Source organism: Crotalus tigris, unplaced genomic scaffold, assembly GCF_016545835.1.
Source record: "Crotalus tigris isolate CLP2741 ecotype Arizona unplaced genomic scaffold, ASM1654583v1 scf7180000017614.5298720, whole genome shotgun sequence".
Taxonomy (NCBI): Eukaryota; Metazoa; Chordata; class Lepidosauria; order Squamata; family Viperidae; genus Crotalus; species Crotalus tigris.
In genome coordinates this window covers 1,577,409-1,598,410 of record NW_024096513.1, presented here as the reverse complement: position 1 = coordinate 1,598,410, position 21,002 = coordinate 1,577,409, and the positions used below count along the sequence as shown (strand labels likewise).

The 21,002-nt window shown below is 47.2% G+C and overlaps 1 protein-coding gene across 8 annotated transcripts; it reads left to right on the top strand.

The window, feature by feature from the left end:
• Nucleotides 1-2,742: 2,742 nt before the first annotated feature.
• On the top strand, nt 2,743-20,565 carry LOC120301027 (CYFIP-related Rac1 interactor A-like). 8 transcript variants are annotated; one of them, XM_039327738.1, is made up of 13 exons: nt 2,743-3,082; nt 10,131-10,344; nt 11,352-11,431; nt 12,884-12,965; nt 13,840-13,961; nt 14,363-14,468; nt 14,987-15,123; nt 16,677-16,754; nt 17,167-17,283; nt 17,500-17,579; nt 17,913-18,039; nt 18,752-18,822; nt 20,330-20,565. In XM_039327738.1, the coding sequence occupies exons 4-13, from the start codon at nt 12,893-12,895 to the stop codon at nt 20,391-20,393; spliced, it is 975 nt and encodes a 324-aa protein (XP_039183672.1). In that variant the 5' UTR covers nt 2,743-3,082; nt 10,131-10,344; nt 11,352-11,431; nt 12,884-12,892; the 3' UTR covers nt 20,394-20,565. The 8 variants fall into 8 exon arrangements, with proteins under 8 accessions (XP_039183672.1, XP_039183663.1, XP_039183680.1 ...); XM_039327729.1 differs by lacking the exon at nt 20,330-20,565 and adding an exon at nt 19,245-19,524; XM_039327746.1 differs by lacking the exon at nt 12,884-12,965.
• Nucleotides 20,566-21,002: the final 437 nt, after the last annotated feature.

The following is a 21,002-nucleotide window of genomic DNA, read 5'->3' as shown; positions in this document are numbered from 1 at the left end:
CAAAATGGACATCGCCAACAAATTTGGAGTGCTTGGGTATGGTTAGGAGGGCACTGTCCTTTCTAGCCTGCCCTGTTTCCTGTTAAAATACATTGGAAAATCCCATTGGAGGAAAATTCCACTTAGGGTTAGGTCACCATGAACTCATAGAGCAAAATGGACATCGCCAACAAATTCGGAGTGCTTGGGTATGGTTAGGAGGGCACTGACTTTTCTAGGTTGTCCTATCTATGTTTCCTGGTAAAATACATGAGAAAATCCCATTGGGGGAATAGTCCACTTAGGGTTAGGGTTACATCACAATGAACTTAGACACAAAATGGATATCGCCAACAAATTCGGAGTTCTTGGGTATGGTTACCAGAACATTGACTTTTCTAGGCTGCCCCATCTATGTTTCCTGGTAAAATACATGGGAAAATTGCATTGGAGGAAAATTCCATTTAGGCAGTGATGGCGAACCTTTTAGAGACCAAGTGCCTAAACTGCAACCCAAAACCCACTTATGTAACGTCGGGTGCTGGGTGGACGTGGCCCATTTGGTGGCGTGGCTTCGGTGGTAACAGCAGACTGGGTGGGACTAAAAAGTTTAATCAATCAATTCCAACTTTGCGAAATCTTTTTTTTCCCACGAGAAGTTGAAATTGATTGATTGTTTGAACCTTTTTTTTTTTTGCACATGGCGGCAGAGGCCTATAGCACAAAGGTTTTATAAAACCCAGCTGAAGGCATAGGACTGGGACGACGGTGAGCGTGCCCACAGAGAGGGCTCTGTGTGCCACCTGTGGCATGTATGCCATAGGTTCACCACCATGGACATAGACTATAAATCTGAATTTTTTTTTACTAGGTATAATGCCAGAAAAATTTGATAAGCAAAGTACATATTTGATTCTACATGGGATAACCGCGGCAAGATTTATATTTGCACAATATTGGAAGAACAAAGAAATACCACCAGAAGAAGAAATCATTAAAAAAATATTAGACTGTACGGAAATGGACAGACTTACTTTAAGGTTGAAAGAAAAAGAAGAAACAGAATATTTTCAAACTTGGGACCTATTTTACAAATGGTTAGAGAAAAGATTTAGGGATTAGGAATTTAATTTGTATTAATGAATAAGATACTCAGATAACACATTTTTTGTTGAGTAATTATTATTGAACTCTTTTTAAAAAATAATAAAACTTAAAAAAAATGATTTGTTATTTATTTCTGCCTTTAGCAGCAATACCTACGTTGTTTGGTGACTTTGCTAGCAACCTGCAGGCTGTGAACTTTCCTTTTCCCCTTGGAAAAAGAATTCAGGCGTGCTAGATTTATTTTTCCTGCTAATTACAGTATACCTTGTGGGTTTTTTAAGGAGCTTATGAGAAAAAGATGTGTCTGAAAATTAAAGGAAGTATGGATTGAGTTGTGAGACAGGGAAGGGAAGTCCATGGACTTATGCACTCCAGTTGCTGACAGGTGTACCACTAACATTCTGACTGGACACCTGCATGCTCTCAGGGCCCAAGGATTATCTTCATTTTTCATAGGGTGGTATTGTGGATTAACTCATTTTTTCTGGGTTCTGATTTTAAGATGAGTATCCTGAGCGATGGAGGCCTTTGATCTTCTTCTTAAATGCCTAATAATAAAACAATGAGAACTAAAGGCTCAAAGGGAAGGCGGATTAGAAAGAACAAGACCTTTGGGGGTCTTCAATTCCCTTCCTGTTAAGAATTTCTTAATAAGTTTTGCTCTTCCTTTCTAACATCAATAAAGGTGGATTTTCCAGAAAATATGTGAAGAGCTGTAATTAGTGATTTAACTATGTTTTCTTTCTTTAATTTATATATAATGTAGGTTTAATTGAGGAGGGCTTGGAGAAGTAGAAGTGGTCAATATGGAGGCTGCATCTTGCCCACCAGATCTCTGTCTCCCCTCCAGGTCTCTGGAGAGGAGGAGGAGGGGGTGGCAGGGGAGCTGTGTGGGGGAAGGCTGCCCCAACAAGCCAGTATCCTTACCAATTGGAAATGGGAATTCCCTTTGCAGAAGGGCCAGTCTTCCTTGTGCAGAACCCTGGAGCGCTGCTCCCCTGCCGCCTCCTCTTGCTCTCCAGAGATCTGTCATGATAGAAGTTGGACTCAGAGGAAAGGCTTCCTCTGCCAGGAGGGGGCGCTGGGCAGGGAAAAGATTGGGAAAAGAACATCTCTTTAGAGTGCTATCCACACACACACACACACACACACACACACACACAACCATTCCAAGCTTGGAGACTTGTGCCCACATCTGAGCTAGCAAATTGCCAATCATGCGGGGTGTGTGCCTGCGTGTATGTGTGCATGCGCTTGGCTGCTAGCAGTTTGTGGGGCATGGAGTTGTCCTCACATCAAGTTAGCCAGTGTGATTTGTTCCGTTGGGACCCAGCTGTCAGCTGTGTCCAGTGAGTGGCGTGGAGCAGGCCACACACACTTGCTAGGTCACTGGTGCTACTTGAATATTGCCATATCCTAAAAGTGCTACAATCTCTGAAAAGGTTGCAAAGCCCTGCACTAGGATTCCAAGATCCCTCTCACAGTTACTACTGTAGATCCAGGTTCCACCTACTGTATTCTATACCTGTACATTTGGTTTTTCCTTTTCAGTGGCTGAAGGCAGCTTCCCACCAATACGCCGACTCTGCTGGCTTCCACTGGACAAGAGCAGAGGGGCTGCAAAGTGGATGAGACTGGATGACCATCTCTCTGAATTACTCCCTTCTAGGTCACTGGGCGGCTGGCCCCGGCAGGCAAGGGTTAATCTGCTCCAGCTCCCTCGCACCGCAGACGTCACCAGGGCTCGAGCAGAAGAGGAGGGGGCGCATGGGGGGGCTTGTGAGCCCGCGCGAAGGAGCTGCACCAACCCCAGCCCCGGCGCCGCGTCCCCCCGGAGCCCAGCCCGCCGCCGCCGCCGCCGCCGCCGCGCGCCGGCGCCGTCAGCCGGCCCATCTGCGAGCTGGGAGCAGCAGCAGCCGCGGCGGCAGCATTAGCAGCAGCAGGACCCCCGCCGTCCAACCTGCGCCTTGGCCTCGTCCATGACCTCCGTGCAAAGGTGGGCACCTCGCCCCTCGGCCGGGACGGGGAGGCGGGTGGGGCGGCGGCAGCCTAGATTCTGGGGGCGTTCCGGAGCTGCGGGCTCGGTCGGGAACGAAGCTGTTTCCGCAGAGCGGCGGGGCGGCTTGGGCGCCCCTCGCTCCGCTGCGGCCGAGTCCCGGGCGCCCCGGCTTCCTGGCTTCCTTCCTTCAGCCCAGCCCGCTCAGCTGCCCGCCCCTTTGGGGACCAAGTCATGCCGAGGATTTTCCTTAGTTGTCGCTTCTGTGAAATGGGCCGCTGCGGATTCCCCCCCCCCACTTTACCTGCAGAGACAGTTAATACGAGCCCACTCCCTCCCTTCAAATAAGCCCCCAGAATTTGCCTGCTGGGGAAGTCTGAAGCGTGGGGAGGCGAGGGAGTGGCCGACACTCTCCTTCCAGCAGTCCCCAGGCGGAAGGCGCCCAGGATGAGGGGAGGCTCTCCTGGGTCCCTCCTAAAATCGCGGCTTTGTACGTGCCCAACCTCGAGGAGGGCTCCTCCTCCCCCTTCTCTTGGAGATGTTCACTTGAGAGGGTAACTTTCAGCACCCTCCACCTCCCATACGTCTGGGGTGTCTGGAGGGATTGATCCCCAAAGTCAGCAGCAGGAACGAAGGGAGCTGTCTTCCCTGGAATCAGAGCTGAAGCAGGTGGAAAGGCAGAGTGCGGGGTGGACAGTCTGGAGGAGGGATCCTGGAGTAGCTGGTCCTGGTCTGAGCCGGGCAGGTGTTCCTTGGGCAGGTAGGTGAGGACTTTGCCAGAGGAGGGTGATGAAGATGCCCTGGGCCAAGATAGAAATGATCTGAGCCAATCAGGGTAAGGGCTACTGGAGAGGAGTCTATCTGCAAGATCCTTGGAGATCCTGCAAGAGAAGCAGCCTCCAGGCAGTTTCCTGTGGGAGAACTCATTAAGAAAAAAGATAAAATCTCCTTCAAAGCGCCCCCCCCCCTGCTCTGGGCTGGCTTAGCTGCACATAGATGGAATTTGAATGAGGGAGAGCAGAGCTTTGCATTTCTTCAGAGTCTTCTTGGGAGGTGGATCTCTCTTCTCAGCTTCCCTTGCAAGAGTGCAGAGCATTCAGGCTGTGATGCTGCTGGCAGGGGGTCTGGCTCTGCAGGTCCGCAACCTCTGGGTGCACCAGACTGGCACAGAGCCTGTCCTTAGGAGGGAAATGGGGACAGGAAAGGCCAAGGCAGCAAGGATCCCCTTGGCCTCAACCCCTGCCAGGGATCTAAAGGGAGTGGGCCCACCCAGGGAGGGACCCCCGCGGCCTCTCCGCTCTCTAGCTCGCTTCCTCCTAGGAGGTTTTTCAAAATTTGGTTGAGGATTTATTTATTTGCCTCACATGGATGCTGTTGAATCATGAAAGTCTGGGACAGCTAACAATTTCATCCTAAAATAAAAAAAACATTCAGAAAAAAGAAAAAAAATCCATTCCAAATATACCAAAAGTATGAAGTAGGAGTGGATAAAAAGCCAATATGGCAACTGGAATGGCACAATTGATGCTCTGCCCATTTTTCATGCACGCATGCAGGGAGAGCTTCACTTGTGCTGCCATGATGACCCTCTTTTTTAAAAACAACAACCTTTTTTTTAACTACACCTTGCAAATACAAATGAGAATCCAAATAAAAAAACAAAAAATACCAAAGTCACACTCTTGGGAAGCCCCTCTTGGGAAGCCCCTCAGCATCACCTCCTCCTGAACCAGACAGAACAGATGGGACCTGTCCATCTTCCCAGCGGATGGAGCTGGCTGAAGGGAATATGGGGGCATATTATGTGGAGAAAGGCTGCTTCCAGGCCCCACCGGAGAACACTTGGAAGAAGACAGGAGCTGGAGGGGATTCTCCCTGGTCAGTCTGGTGGACAGGTAGAGGAACGTGGGAGAATGCGTTACCTAGATGACTGGTCCGGAGCTGTCTAGGGCCTCCCTCTAACTGGTGTTCTGGGCTCTGGATGAGAGAGAATAGGGTTTGCCCTCCTTCTGAGTGACAATCCCTCGCTGTTTGAGGAGGGCCTGTCATTAGATCCTCAAGGTCATCCCCCCCCCCTCCCTACCGCTGAAACTATCCAGGGCCTTCACTCTCTCTGCCACTTCCAGAAAGTCTCCCAACTTTTCTGTCTATTGTGTTGACAGCAGTCTTGCAATCTACTAATGTTACTTGATTAAAAAAAGGAAATAAGGTTAGTCTGGAAAGTTTTATTTTTAATCAATGCATGCTCACTTTTTCTCTAATTAGTGCGTTGCTTACCCAGTGATTTCTTTAGTCGTAGCACTTTCTTTAGCACTGATGACAGTGTGCCTTTGTTGCTCCCTGGGATTCCTCTTCGTTTCTTTGAAGACAGGGATAGCATCCTCTTTCTTTCAATTCTCTTCTTTCTGGAAAGTTGCTTCTTGTGTCAGTCTTACAATAATATTTCTTTTCTCCATCAAATCCTCACTGCCTCTTATAACTGAAAGGTGGTCACCCACTGGGCCGTGTCCTTGTTTCATTGAGTCAACCAACTGCCACAACTCTTTTCTTTGTCTTCTTGCAAGGTGCAGCTGCATTTCCTCTGCTCTTCAAGGATCTCCCCTTTTGTCCCTCCTTGTTCAGCATGGCCTCTTTTTCCTCTCTTGAAAGCTCAGAAATTATTATTTCTGCAGGAGGTCCAAAACTGTTTGGGTTGCAGCAGTGGACAATATCACCTGCACTCTCATTTTAGGGGTCTTTCTTATGAATTCAGGAGCTTCTTTGCTTATTCTCTTCATTTTGAAAAGTTTCTTCTCTGTTCCTTGTATTTTGTTTGGTGTAATAAATCTTCATACTCCCTTTTCAGTTGATGGTGCCACCTGCTGTTCTGTGCTTTTTCTTTCAGCACAGCTAGAAGTTTAATTTCAGGCAGGAATCCAGATATGTCTGACAAACATAGTTCATGATTGGAAAGTTCTATTCGTTTATCTTCATTTCTGCTTCTTAAGGTAACAGCAATATAAAAGAAATTGGTTTAGTTTTTGTTACGATTCCCTCCTCTGGCTCTCTTTTTGCTTTCTCCTCACTTTGTATACACTCTTAATAGAGGAAATTGTGACAGCTTCCCTGCCCTTCTCTACTATTAGCTCACTCACTTGCTCAGTACGGAGCAGCCATTCAATCATCCTCAATGGGCAATTGGTGGCAACATCCCCACCATTATCAGCTATTCAGGAAACATTTTTTTCTCTCCGTACAGCATTGCAGTACACACAGATCTTGGTCACTCCTCCCTTCCTCCTGTTGAACATTGCTAATGACTTCCTGTTAGTGATTTGAAAGCTATCTAGATTCGTTTTATTCAAGTATTTTGTTTCCTGCACTTTTTTCTGCACTTCATCAAATGGCTTTGAAAATCACACTTCTTCTGTTATTGGAGAATTTTCCAATAGTTGGATTCCTAGGATATTATGAGAGGGCAAAATGCACTTTTTCCCTAAGTCAGTACTTCTCAACCTTCGCAAGTTCAAGATGTGTGGACTTCAACTCTCAGAATTGCTCAGCCAGCATCTTCAGTTGGCCAAGATTGAGAAAAGCTGCCCTACATGGAAGATACAAATGAATATTATCCTCTGGTTCCATGATGGCCCTCAGGCCTGTTTTTTAAAAAAATTAGGAAAACTATTGCAACAGCAGGTTTAAAATTACATGATCAATTCACACAGAATCTGAATTAAAATCTATTAAAACAATTGGATCCTTTTTGAAGAAGGAAATACTTTCCTTGGAGATATTCTCTTGAATAAAATTATTTTTATTCCTGAAATACCTTTTTTTGCTTTTTTTCCTCAGCATTTCGCTATCAGTTATCAATGCCCTAAGTGTGATCACTTTCAGCTGGCATTCTTGCCAGTACGATTAATTCTTGACTCATTATAGATCATTCAGAGGCAACTGATTCAGAGCACTTCTACCCGATTGTCTGAAAGATAACAAGATGATATTCTTTTAAAAGCTCCCCCAACTGGACTGAAAGTGGTTAAATATTGGTCAAAGGTGGTGGATCTTTAAGGGATGCTAAGCATCCAGGCAGATCCTGCTGGGAGGTTCCATTTCGGGGTCCTGAAATTGAGAAGATCCTGCAGCTGCCCAATTCTTTCAAATTGCCATTGTTCTGGCAGGTTTCTCCTCCAAATAGGTAACAAACCCCAAACCGTTGCTTAGATTTGGGATGCACTCTATAATCATGAGTTTTGAAAGCAAGCTTGAAATCTTCTTGAGCAATTTTTGGCTTTAGTTTATTTTTCAATATACAAAGATTTTTTCAGATTTTTTTCTGTTGTTCTAAGCAAAGGAAAAAAGTAAGATTAGTACTAAGACAATAACAGCTTCTTTGCAGCATCAATACTTCATTAATCCATCAGCAACTTAAAACTCTCTTAATTTATGGGAGTAACTTAGACTTTGATATATCCAAATTTAAGAGAGGGCCAAATGGTTTGTAACATGGGAAGTAATGTAGTGCCTATTCTACAGGTACCACCTTATCTGGCAGAGAGAGAAAAAACTGTGAAACAAAGGCCTAAAAGGGTTGTTGGATCTTCCCTGAGGCAAGGCAGTTCCAGCTGTTGAAAAGTTGGATGAGACTGTTCAGCTTGAGTCCAACTAGCAGTGCCCATCTATGTTCTCTGCAAACATAAAGAAATGGGTGCCCATATAAAATGCTTAAATGATTGAGGATCTTCCTTGGCTTGAGGGTGGTGACTGCCACTTGTGCTGGGAGAGGCAAAGCATACTAAACACACTAATATTGCCAATAGCATGGTCTTAGCAATCATTTTTAAAATTTTGCTAATACATTTTTCCATTTAAAATTTTCTATTCTATTGATTGAAATAAAGGCAACATACATAAAAACCAGTAGGACTTCAGTTGTACAGTTGTAGAAAACATCTTAACATTTTTACCCCCCACCCCCAGCAGTTATACATAAACTAAATGGAGGTGTCTAACATTGCCCACATTAAGACTTGTGTTCAGTTCCCAGGCCAAGGTTGAATACCCTTCAACTAGATCAAATCACATATTTCATAAGTACTAACTACCCACCTCCCTTAGACAAAAGAGGGATGTGAAATTATCTTTCCTTGCAAGCACATTTCTACACTGACTTATTTCCTAAGACTCAAGGTTACATCAAATAAGCTAAAACCATAGTAACGTCTAAATATAGCATGATAGCAGTTAAAGCTTGGAGGTGCCCCAATAGCCTATTGACCCAATAGCCTTTTTGAATGGGATGGTTTTAACTGCCTTGTAAAATATACTCTAAAATGAACTATCTTTTGGATGTTTGTTGCCATGGAAATAGCATATTTTACAATCCTTTACAGTACAAATTCTTGGGTGCTTCACAGCATAAAAACAAAACATATATACAAAAGGCATACAACAGTAGCAATAACCAGATGGTGGAACAGTCAACAAGACAAAAGTTGTACACCAGAAGGAGTTCCAACCACACTTAGTCCAACACCCGGAAGAAGCAGCAGGTCTTTGGGGCCCTCTGGACTGCCATCCAAGTGGAAGCCTTCCAGATGGCAGGTGCCACAACAGAGGAGGCATTCTTCTAGGGTGCCAATAGATGGCACTGTTTGATCAAAGGAACCATTGAAGGTTTGAAGATCTTAAGTGAAAGCAAATCTACCACTTCATGAGGCAGCCTATTCCACTGATTGACAGCTCTTATAATGGAAATTCCTCCTAATACCTGTATCTACTTCCGTATGGTTTCAAACCATTGTTCTACTGCTGCCCTTGGGTGACAGAGAACATCCATTCCATCTTCTTAAAGCAACTCTTTAAATCAGAGGTCCCCAACCTTTTGGGCACCAGGGACCGGTTCCATGGAGAAAAGTTTTTCCACAGACCAGAGAGTGCGTGGTTTTGTGTGCTGCCTGCATCCCATGGATGGGGCTTTGCTGGTTGTTGCTAGCATGCCTCTAGTTTTGTGTCATTTGCATATTTAATGATCATTTCCTCAACTCCAGGATATTAATAAATAGGACAGGCCAAGACAGAACCCTGTGGCCCTCTACCTGATACTACTCTTCAACTTGATGTAGAACCATTTGTGAGCATCCTCTGGGTGTTGATTCCACTATACCCACCGCTTGTGTAATTTAGCTCAGTGGTCCCCAATCCCCGGTCTGCACCGGTTAGGGAAGGGACCAGGCCATGCAGCTGGAGGTGAGCTGAAGCTGAGGCATGTGGTGAGTCTCCAGAAGTTGGGGTTGGGGCAGGAGGGCAGCTATCATAAATACTGTGAAGTTGCCCACCATGATCTAATACACACAGTGTGGATCCTTTTTCTTAAACAGGACTCAACATTGTCCCAAAGGTGTTTTTTCAAAAGACAACAGGACTTCCTTGTTTTTTTTCTTTGAAGACATTTCATTTCTCACCCAAGAAGCTTCTTCAATTCTGACTTCAGAACTAAAGAAGCTTCTTGGATGAGAAGCAAAACATCTTTAAAGAAAAAACCAAGTTGCCTTTTGAAAAAGCATCTTTAGGACAACCGTGACCTGGATGATTGAGAATTTCTATAGACAGTACCCAACATTGTTTTATGTGTCCACATTGATTTTGTTCCCTGAAGTTGTTCTCAGTATTAATATTCAGCTAATGACAAATTCTTCCTGATGAAGTAAGAAGTAAGACTGTTGTGAACATGATATAATTAGGAACAAAGAGAGTAACTCCCCATTCCTTCCAGCTGTCTCTCCTCTCCCAGCCTTTGAAGGTTTTTCTGTTTTGATATTTTAACTGCTGCCATGTATTGAGATAATGGCTTTAATATCTTTCTGAAGCATTTATTTTTCTCTTGTTTAGTCTTTTAATACCTTTGCAATCCACTAGAGAATTTTTGCTGTTGGTGGGAGCAATAAAAATCAGAAGCAATCGATAACCATAATTGCCCTCAGCAGCCGAATCCTTTGGCTCCCTCCTGTGTGGAACAATGGTTGAAATTTCTCTTTCTGACCTGAGGTGTCCATTTTCACATCCTCAGTTTCACCAAGGACATTGCTCTCCTGCTCAGACACCTGAGACAGGCCGCCTGAAGGGAACTGCTGACTTGGCCAGGAGCATCTGGAAGCCTCCCTCCCCCAATTTCTCTCCCCCTTCCTCGCTGCAGGATCCTCCCAGCTGATGAAGCATCTCACGATCCACATAGGACTCTAGGACTCCTTGCTGTAGACATTACCCAGACACCATAAACAGAGGTAAAAGGGCCTCCCCTGCACTGCACAAGCCCACCCTGGACCCTCTTCGCCCCACCAATGCTCAGCTCTGACCTTTCTGCCTCCTGAGCCAGGAGGAAGTTTGGGGGGAGGCAGAGCCAGATTTTGGGAGGGGGTTGCAAAGGAGGACATTCCTACTCTTCAGATTGTGGCTGCTTGTAAGAAGCAAAAAGGGCACCTTGAGGGATGCTTATCCAGCAAAGGAACGTGAAAGCAAAGAGCCCCCCCCCCCGCGGTCTGCTGCTCAGGGCAGGCCCTAGGCCCAGGTGAGTAGGCCTCAGGAGGAGGCTACGGGGGCCAAAATTGAAAAGATTTCTGAAAAGCAGAAAAAGCAAAAGACAGTAGTGCCACACTCTGTGAGCCAGCATGGCTCAAGGGCTAAATGTAATTTTGCAATATAAATATGGTGAAAGTGTCTGAGAAAAGAAAAAAAATTGGTCTGAGGCTGAAAATCATAAATATAAAAGCTCAAAAACCTAAAGAAAAGAAAAACACCAAGAAACAAAAATGCCTAACCAGATGGAAAGACAAACCCAACTGCAGGGGGCGGCAGAGGGCCAGAGCTATGCGCAGGCTGGGAGGGGGGGGGCTGAAGCTCAGAGCAGGAGCACAGCAGAAGTGAAGGGGCCAATTGTGAAGGGGCTGCAACCAGGCTGGCTTCACAGGGAGCCTGAGGTCCAGCTCCCCGGGCCTCAGTTCCTGCTCCACAGCCCAAAGTGGCGGTGCTGCTGATGCTGAGTGCCTGCAAAGGGTCAGCTCTTGGTGCCCTCAAGCACCCAGGAGAATTGGAAGGGGTCTCTGTATCAGGAGCTTGACCCCCAGGCATCTGCCAGCAGGGCTGAGCAGCAGCAGCAGGATTTGCAAGCTGGTCTTTTGGGTGGCGGATGTAGGAGCCATGTTGTGGGCTCCTGATGGGGAAGGGGTTGAGGGTGGCCCTCGTCCTGGCTGGGCCTCCACTTTCCCACCCCCTTCCCTTTCTCCTGCTTTAGGTCTGCCGCCATGGGCAACCTGATCAAAGTGCTGGGTAAAGATTTAGAAAACTGTCCTCATTTCTTCCTGGATTTTGAAAGTAAGTCCCGGGCACAAAACAAAGGGGGCTGGGGGGGGGGCCATAAATCCTGATGGGGGAGTCACTGTTCTCCACCAGTTTGGGCCATGGATTCCTTTGGTCTCCTGGAGGGAGCCAACCTCTGCATATGTCTCAGAGGAGACATGTTTGCACTACAAAAAAGCAGCAGCGTTGCAAATTCTGTTAGGGAGGGGCACCCACAATTTTAGAACTGACGCCTAGACGTCCTCAGATTTCAGCTCCAGAGTTTCCCATCAAGCAAATTGGGGATCATTAAATCCCTGCATCTTTTTATCGGTGCGTGTGTTTCATTTTGCACCCCTCTTGCCATTCTGGGGTGCTCAGAACAGATGACAGATTGAAAAACCAGAAGTAAAAAGCAAAACCATATAAAGCATTTACAACCCAGCTAAAGATCTTTCAGTTGCAGCCGAGGTTGCATCCTTCGGTCCAGAGGAAAAGGGCGGCATGTAGGCTGGGAGTCTTTTCCCCCCCAAGTCTGAAACAGAGGCCTAAGCAAGCCCACCCCTCTGCTCCCACCCCCAAAGTGAGACTTCCTAGTGTGGGAACGACTGAATCACAGGTCTTGTTCTGAAGCAACACTTCCACTAGCCCAAGAGAGTGGACGCCTCCAAGATGCTAATGGTCCGTCTCCCATATAGGAAAGAAAGAATTTTACTGGCATTATGAAATGCTGGCAAAAAAGAGGAAAAGGCTTGTATATTTCTTCCTTGTAATTAAAAAACTTAAGCCATACCTTTGGGATAAAATTAACAGTACATTTATTGATTGTGCTCAATTGAGCTGCCATGGTTAGATTGGCTTATAAGCCATAAGTTGGTCCCAACACATGCTCGTTGCTCGAGTCGGTGTCTCTTGTCCTCAGTGCTTCCATCTGCAAAGTGGGAGCAGTGGTGCTGGTGGTCTTTGAAAATGCATCCAGGGGTTACTGAGAGAAGCCTTGGGGTCTTGGAAGTGCCATATAAAGGCTTAGATCCATTTCAGGTGTTTTGCATGTCACTTCTATTCAAAACTTTCCTGGGAATGCTTCCTTCCTTCAGGCAGGTTTTCAATATTGCAACAGGGACACAGAGCTGCTGTGCTCCAGCCACGATGGGCCACCTCAGGCCTGCCTGCCACAGGGGTGCCCCTCCCCCTCCCATGTCAGAGAACAGTGGCTCTCCTCTTTTTTATCATTGGTCTTCCTCGCCATCAGCCAATGCTCACCTCCATTCAGGGCAGGAAGAAGCAGGCCAGACCAGTCCTAGTTCAGCTTGGACAGCCCCATTGCATTCCTGGATTTTCCTGCCTTTGGCTTTGCATTGAATTTGTCTGACCTGCTGGAGACTCTTCCTGTCCCAGATGGGGAGCCATTCCCAACCCCATTGTACCCATCCTTGCCCCCCCTCATGACCCATCATGCTTTTCTCCTTCTTGTCTCTTCTCTTGCAGGTGTGTCACATGGGGAATCTTCTTAAAGTGTTGACTTATAATGAGCATGACCAAGGCCCTAATTTTTTCCTTGACTTTGAACGTGAGAAGGGTTTTTAAAATTATGTTTGTCTTTATTTTAATTTCACAAGTTCTTTCATTAATTTGTGCTTTATTCACATTGATTTACTTTAATTTGGTATTATTTTGCTGGACTAAGCAGGCTGGTGGAACTGGGGAACTAGGAGGGCAAGAAAGAGACTGGACAAACACTTGTCTGAGATGGTATAGGTTCCCCTGCTTGAGCAGGGGGTTGGATTAGAAGATTTCCAAGGTCCCTTGGAGCTGAAGTCCATTCTTTGGGAGGATATCCTAGCTGTGGAAAGCTGCTGAAGAAGGAACCCACATTGGGGGAGAAGGAATGAAGAAAGGGGGATGCTGGCCCATCAGACCATGAGGGTGAGAGGGACCCCTGCTTAGTAGCAGCCAGGTAGCCCTGACTTAGGTTGCCACAGGTGTAAAGCTCTGTTTCATGCTTTCTATTCTGTTTGGTTCTCCTGTATGTTTTTCTATATACTTATTTTCTACAATTTCTCCTGCTCTGCTCAGGGCCAAAGAACTTGGCTTATCAGAGCAAAGCAACTCATGAGTCATGGCTTTCTGGTGAAGCCCCAGGATATTACCCCTCCCTCCTAAGGGGTCTCCCTTTCTTGGTGATGGAGCAAAGGATCTGGAGACAGAAGCTTATGGATCCCTTGAAGATCCTGCTTCTCCAGGCATCAGTTTGGATTGACTGACCAGCTTGGGGAGGTGTTTTATGGACTTACAAGAGTGTCCTCAGAAGTGTCCTAGCTCCTTCCCATCACTGGCCAGCTAACCATCCTCCTCCCTTCCATATGCTCTCTTCTATGGCCACTCTTTTGCCCGCCAGCTTCTGAATTCTGCCTCCCTTCCTTTTTGGGTGGGGTGTGCTGCAGATGCTCAGCCCACGGAAGCCGAGACTGCTGTCTGGAACCAGGTGAACGCTGTTCTGGAGGAGGCCCAGACCATCCTGGCAGAACTGAAGTCCTACACTGGTGCTGGCCAAGAGATCCGAGAGGTATGAGCAAAGTTGAGCTTGCAGCCAGCCCAGGCTATGCCACAAGTGGGGCTAAGGTGGGAGGCTCTGTTCTCACAACCATGAGATTCTGCACTGGGATTTTTGTTGCCCTGGCTTTGGTCGCTCAACATTTTTGTCTTGCTAGCCTTGGTTAGTCAGAGCACCTCCTCCAGATAGATTGTTCCCAAGTCTTGGGGACTGAGGGTGGGCTTCAGCTGCCACGGGCTTTCTCTAGCCTCAGAGTAGTCCCCAGCTATCCCAGCTCCCGGGAGTCAGGCCCGCAGTTGATCCACCAGGAACCGGCCTGGTTGGGGTTGCAGGCTGCTTCTCTGGGAAAATAAAACCAGAGCAATGGAGGGTTTTAGGATCAGCACGTCCAGCATGACAGTTTCCTTCTTCAGGCGATCCAGAACCCCAGTGACCAGCAGCTTCAAGAAAAGGCCTGGCGTGCTGTGTGTCCTCTTGTGGCGAAGCTGAAACGGTTTTATGAGTTTTCTCTTAGGCTTGGTAAATGTATGTCTGCTTGGTGTGCGAAGGGAGGGATGACAAGGGCAGTTCCAACACACATACATACACACAGAAACATACAGATACACACTTTTACTTTTTGCAGCCTGTCTTTCAGATTGCATCTTCGTATATGGATTATACTTACCGGGGCCCTGGTAACCTAAGAAAAGGCAGTCAGTATGGGAGCAGCTCCTGGGGTGCCCGAGTGTCCTTATCCAGTGCCAAAAGGTTGAAGGATCAGTTTGGGGAGGGGCGTTTCTGGGCACGGTGGTCCCTGGGTTCTAGATTTCCCCTTTGAAGACGTTTTTCTTTCTTGTTCTTTTGTGGGGGAGGACAGGAGCCTCAGTTCTTCCTCTTTCCTGAGGCTTTTTCCTCTTAGCAGCTGGTGCTTCTTCTCCTACACAAGAGCCTGGCCTGGCTGTGCGGAAAAAGGAGTACCTTCAACCCCTTGTAGTATTGGGCCAGCCCCCCAAGTGGCTCACAGGTACTGACCTGTCCTTTGTTTCTCCCCCCAGAGAATGCCTTGCGGAGCTTGCTGGAGGCCCTGACCAGCCCTCCCTATGCCCCCACCCAGCACTTGGAGAGAGAGCAGGCCTTAGCCAAGCAGTTTGCAGAAATCCTGCACTTCACCCTCAGCTTTGATGAGCTCAAGGTACCTTGGGGGGGGGGGAATGGAGGACAGGAGAATGAAGGGGTTGCAGGGGTGGTGCAGCTTCAGGCTCACAACAGGTCCAAACAATGTTTAAGCATGACTCTGTTGAGACTTTTCCTTTGGGCAATCAAAATGCGCCAAACCTGCCCAGACACAGAGGGAACCTGGATCTCTAACCCTTTATCTGCCTCTGTCCGGTGGGTTCTCTCAGCTGAATCTCTCTCTCCTCTGCCCCATTCATTTTTATATTTAATCTGCCCATCTATGTTCTCTGAAAAAATGACACACTGAGTAAACATATCCAGTGAGATCCCGTAATAAATTTGCAGTATATCTAGTAAGAGCAATAGTCAGTGCACAAAAATACATACTTCCTATAAAATATGGGATTTATAAATATTCTCTCTGCTGTTTCCTTTATGTAATTGCAACTGCTTGTAAACCTCCACTGCTCTTTCTAAAGGACAACGCTTGGGTCTCACCCAGCCCGCCAAGCAGGCAGCTCCCATCTCTCTTTAGATGGAAGGGGTGTTTTTCCTCCTCCTCCTCCTCCTCCTCCTCCACAAATCTTGCCGTCTGAATTAGCTGTGATGTCTCCTGGTGGTGGCTGAGGCTGGGATCCACCCAGCTCCCACTGGCCATTTCAGGTTGTTGCAGACTTTTCAGGAGAATCCAGTTCCTTCAATGTGGGCTCCCCCCCCCCAATGTCAGAGAGGCATCCCTTCCCGTGTCTGCTCCCTTGAAAGATCTGGCAGCAGGTCCCCAGACTCAGAGGGGTGTCACGGGTGGGAAGCTGACCGTTTCCCTACCAGCTCCCCACTTCTATAGAGTTGTTTTACTTCACAGGATCAGAGACCAGGGAATAACCCTTCCCTCCTCTTTTCCTTGCCAATTCTTCCCACACTGGCAGCTGATCCCAAGGCTTTCCTATCTAGGCAGTTTGGCAAGAGGGCAGGAGCTGAAGATCCCCACTTCTCTGAAGCTGCCCCCAGGATCAGAGTCCTGGCAGAGAGAAAGAGGCTCCCACCCTCGGCCATTGTCTGTCACTACATGGCTTGCCCAGAGGGCCTGCAAGGAGTTTTTTCAGGCTACTTTAAAACAAGGGATTAGCACTCCTTCAGAAGAGCACTAAACATGTGTTTAAAAATTTCCCACAGATCATTTTAAGAAGCAAGGGGTTGTAACATAAAGGGACACCTTGCAACCACCCTTCCTAATCTCAGATATTTTATTCTGAAAGATTACTAAATTCATTTGCCCTATGTACTGTCAGCACTTTCTCCCCCGCCCCCCCCCTCCAACCCACATTTCAGGGTAGTCAGAAGGCATCTCGTAGTTGCTGCAGGAGGCAGCGAAATGTGGATTTCTCTCTACCCTGCCCTACCTCAACAGTGTCTGCTAGGGGTCCCAAGTGTATTGGGGATAATGGTTTTCCCAGTCTGTGAATAAACTGTAAGCCCAGGGCTTCATCCCCAAGAAATGTTGGGGCTTCCAGTGAAGCCAAGGTGGGGGCAGGAGGAAGCACTTTCCAGGTGTTCCCTTATCTCTCTCAGATGACCAATCCTGCCATTCAGAATGATTTTAGCTACTACAGAAGAACCATCAGCCGAAATCGAATCAACAATTTGCAAGTAAGGAAATGCTTCTCTGTTTTGCTAAGTTTTGGGCACATAAAACTCTGGCATGAATAAAGTGGAAAAAAGAAAAAGATCGATGCAGAGCAATGCGGTGATTAATTAAAATCTATTATTTGCTTATGAGATAATGACCAATTTTACCCTAATCCTAACCCTTTACTCAATTGCGAAAAATGCCAAGGAACCAATCGGGAGGACCACCGTCTCCCCTCAGCCAGATGGGCTTTTGAAAGCAGGCCCTATTTTGGTTTTCTCTTTGAAGGATTGAGTTTTCTCATCCCTGATAGGGGAATGAGAGCAAGCAAAGCTGACTCTTCCCCAGAGAAATTCCACCCCCACTGCAGTCCTGCAGTTGTCCTGCAAGTGGGTCACTTGCCTTGACTTGCTCTGTGCCCCCCGCATGCAGCTGGATGCAGAGAGCGAGGTCAACAATGAGATGGCCAACCGGATGTCTCTCTTCTACGCCGAGGCTACCCCAATGCTGAAAACTCTGAGCAGTGCCACGACCAAGTTTGTTTCAGAGGTGAGCCATGAGACCTCCTGGGATATTTTTCCAAGTCCCAGGAGGAAGAGATTGAGGCTGAGGACGAGTGAAATGCACCAGCGCTGCAGAAGCTCTGGGAAGGGAGGGGGTCTGCTCAGGGTCTGAGGCCCTCCTTCGCCCTGAAGGTGCTTCTTCCCCAGGATGAAGAGGAAGTGATCCCCCCACCCACGGAGGCTCTTGCTCTCTTTCTTTCAGAACAAAACTCTCCCAATAGAGGACACGACTGACTGCCTGAGCACCATGGCCTGTGTCTGCCGAGTGATGCTGGAAACTCCGTGAGTTTTGGCCTGCTCCTCCACGGACATAGGTTTGCACTGCGGAGGCCGCTGGGCTGCCTACACCACAGGCACTTGCCACTAAGACCCCAGTGAAGCTGGCAGGAAGGAGGGCAGCAGACCAGTGGCCAAGACAGTTGGTGTTCTGCTTATGGTTAAGTGCAGAAGGACCAGGGTGAATGCATCGGGAAAAGGCTGCAGTCTCCCTGGGAAACAGGCTTCTTTGAAGTGGTGTGGACGCAGACCAGAATTGATGGCATCTGGCATTTTTCCAGGAAGGAAAACTGAACCTGTGGCCAGTTCTTTCCAAGTCTCTTTTCTGCTTTCCCACAGGGAATATCGCAGCAGGTTCACTAACACTGAGACCCTCCTCTTCTGCATGCGGGTGATGGTAGGGGTCATCATTCTCTATGACCACGTCCACCCAGTGGGGGCATTCGCTAAGACCTCCAAAATAGACGTAAGTAACCTTTTAGACCCACACGGCTCAGTGTAGCCTTCGGGTGAAGCTCAGGTTCTGTGAGCTCCCCCGCCTCACTTGCACTATGAATTTTCAGTGGGAGACTCACCCTGGTTTTCTCACCACTTCCGGCATCATTTTTCCTACCAGAGAATATCCATTAAGAAGGGCAGCCAATCATGTGGTGCTGCTGGCGGCGTCTGCAGTTTTTAAAAAAAAAATAGGAAGAAGGAATAAGAGCAGCATAGCTGCCGAGACTGATACCAGAGAGGCAGCCAAGAGGTAGATGATGACTTCCAAATAGGAATAGATTGGAGATCTTTCAAAGAGACATACGCTCAGAAGAGTGGAGCACTTTAAACACCCCATGCAGAAGGACATGCATGTGACCCCTTAAAGCCACTTCGTCCTCCCAAGCTCTCTCTTTGGAGGTGAGGGGCAAAGAAGAGAGGCTGTTCTCAGGAAGGTTTCAAAGGGAAACAGCAAGGTTTTGGAGAAATCTCCCTGGCAAGGAAAGGATTGGCATTCCAGCTTAAACTTGCTGTTACCCATTTTGCTGCATGCCCTTTACGCACAGTCACATGTATAAAAAGACCCCTTAGAAATAGAAGCCTCTTTTGGTCTCTGGTGAAAGTTTGGCAGGCCTCGTTGCACTTTGCCAGCCCTTTCTCCTCTCTGCAAATGAAAGCTCTTCCTTCCTCTTTCCCTCTAGATGAAAGGATGCATCAAGGTTTTGAAAGAGCAGCCCTCCAACAGTACAGAAGGCCTTCTCAATGCTCTGAGGTATGGCAGCTCCAAAGGTGCTCCCGTGCCCACCGGAGGTCCAGTGTGGCTCTTGACCAGGCACTTTGGGTGCTGGAACTGCAGGTGGTCAGCCATTGCCCTTCTGGGAAGCTTCATGAGAATAGCAGGGGAGAACTTTCACGGGATGAAATTGGGAAGAATACAGAACAGAGATGTTTGACTGGGAGAGATTAACTGTGTAGAAGTACTACCTATCTGATTAGGTAGAAAACTATTCTTGTTTTGCCCAAATATGAATAAATATTCCCACTTCCCAGGAAATGAAGCTTTCTTAAGGTAAGAGTTGGTCTGGGTCCTGGCTTCTCCCCACTCCATCCAGTGGATGCTTTGGTGCCACAAATGATTTACAGTTCAATTCAACAGGAACCTGTTAGCTTTGTTTCTCCTCACTTCTATCACAGGAAAGACCTTTTCCTGAAGGCCTCTGATGGTGAAACAGAGGCCGGGGTGCACTGTACGCATCAATCCGGAGCTCGGTTCTCAGCTGTAGAGGCCTTTCCTGAAGGCCTCTGATGGCGAAACGGAGGCCAGGGGGGCGCCGTGCATGAGCGGTGGCAAGTGGCCGCTGAAGAAGTGGGCTGGCGAGGCAGGTGTCGGGGCATGGGAGGCCTGGGTGCAACGGTAAATGGATGTGGGGCATGTGGGGCAGCTCCACCCTCCCACCCCCACCTTAGCTTGATTTTTAGGCATGCGCCTCACCCCAAAACTAGGGCTTATTTTGGGGGTAAGCTTATATTAGGCCAACCCCCCAAAATCAAGCTAGGGCTTCTTTTGGGGGAAACATGGTAGAAAGGTCGTAAGTGTGAAAAATGGTTATAAGTCATTTTTTTCAGTGTTGTTATAACTTTGAATGGTTACTAAATCAACTGTTGTAAGTTGAGGACTACCTGTACAGTGCATCAGAAAATCTATGTTCACACACCACCCTTAACTGGGTGACCAAAATACTTCTTTTTCTCACTTTGCACAATGCACTGAACCAGAAGCAAACTAAAAAGATCAGCGTAGGGTGAATGCAGCTCATGTTGTGAATGCAGCCCATGCAAGATGAGAGGGTAGTGGTGAGTATCACTAAGACAGGAAAGACAAGTGGGTGGAAATGCGGTCATGTGTCTTTGTGTTGGATTTTACCAGGAAGGAGTCAGGGTTCAGTGACCAGGAGGTAGTTACACAGGGATTTTCTGCATTCATCACACACAGCCACTGCCTGTCCAGTATTGCACTCAGGGAACGTGACCTTAAGGGACACACGCTTCCATCCCAGTCCTGTTCTGTAGTTCACCTTTTTTTTCACCGGTTGTCTCTCTACCTCTCACACACACACACACTCTGCTAGCTTATTCCCTGATTACTTTCTTCCAGGGCTTTCCTGTTCATGGGCCATCTCTCCATCCTTCGCCCAGTGGGGGCCAAGAGGCTTTGGAGCTTCATATATGTCTCTCCCTCTTTCCCACCTCCATAAGGATGGCTGTGCTTGTTCTCCTAGATACACCACCCGGCACCTCAATGACGACAGCACTTCTAAGCAGATCCGGGCTTTGCTGCAATGAAGCTTCCTGGAACAGCCATTCACCAGAGGCACACTCAAGAAATTCTTCACAGCACCTCCGGCAAAAATTTTAATGTTAGCATGTTGCTATAAATAGCCATTGGTCATCATATCCCTCATTTTGTTAAAAAAAAAGAAAAGTTGAAGTGCAGGTGAGATTGTCAATGGATATATATATATATATATATATATATATATATATATATATATATATATATATATATATATATAATATAAATATATACATACACATATAGACACAGAACTACAATAGATATTCTAATTCCAACTCCAAGATGACCCCCGTTCAATGCTGGCCAAAGCGCAGGGTCCAGTCTCTTGCCTCAAGTGACCGGCTGTGCTGAATCCAGTCCCATCCGTGCTGGGGTGACCAGGTCCCCTGCATATCATTCCTGTGGAGCATGGAGGAAGGTTTTTTCCAAGCCTTTCTGGGACCATAAGATGGATCTACAAACAAGCCTGGATGCCAGGAAAGTGATACTCTCTTACCCAAGATGTAAATAACACATCTGGAAAAGCTTGATTGAATGTATGGGCACGAGCACCATCATTAAGCCTTCAATTCTGATTCCATTCTTAATGGCTCAGT

Bases quoted from the DNA above. Each gene is read 5' to 3' on its own strand.
- LOC120301027 (XM_039327699.1), top strand. From the start codon at position 12,893: ATGGGGAATCTTCTTAAAGTGTTGACTTATAATGAGCATGACCAAGGC. The intron at 12,966-13,839 runs GTGAGAAGGGTT...GGTGTGCTGCAG, and splicing joins TTTTTTCCTTGACTTTGAAC to ATGCTCAGCCCACGGAAGCC. The intron at 17,284-17,499 runs GTGAGCCATGAG...TCTTTCTTTCAG, and splicing joins CGACCAAGTTTGTTTCAGAG to AACAAAACTCTCCCAATAGA.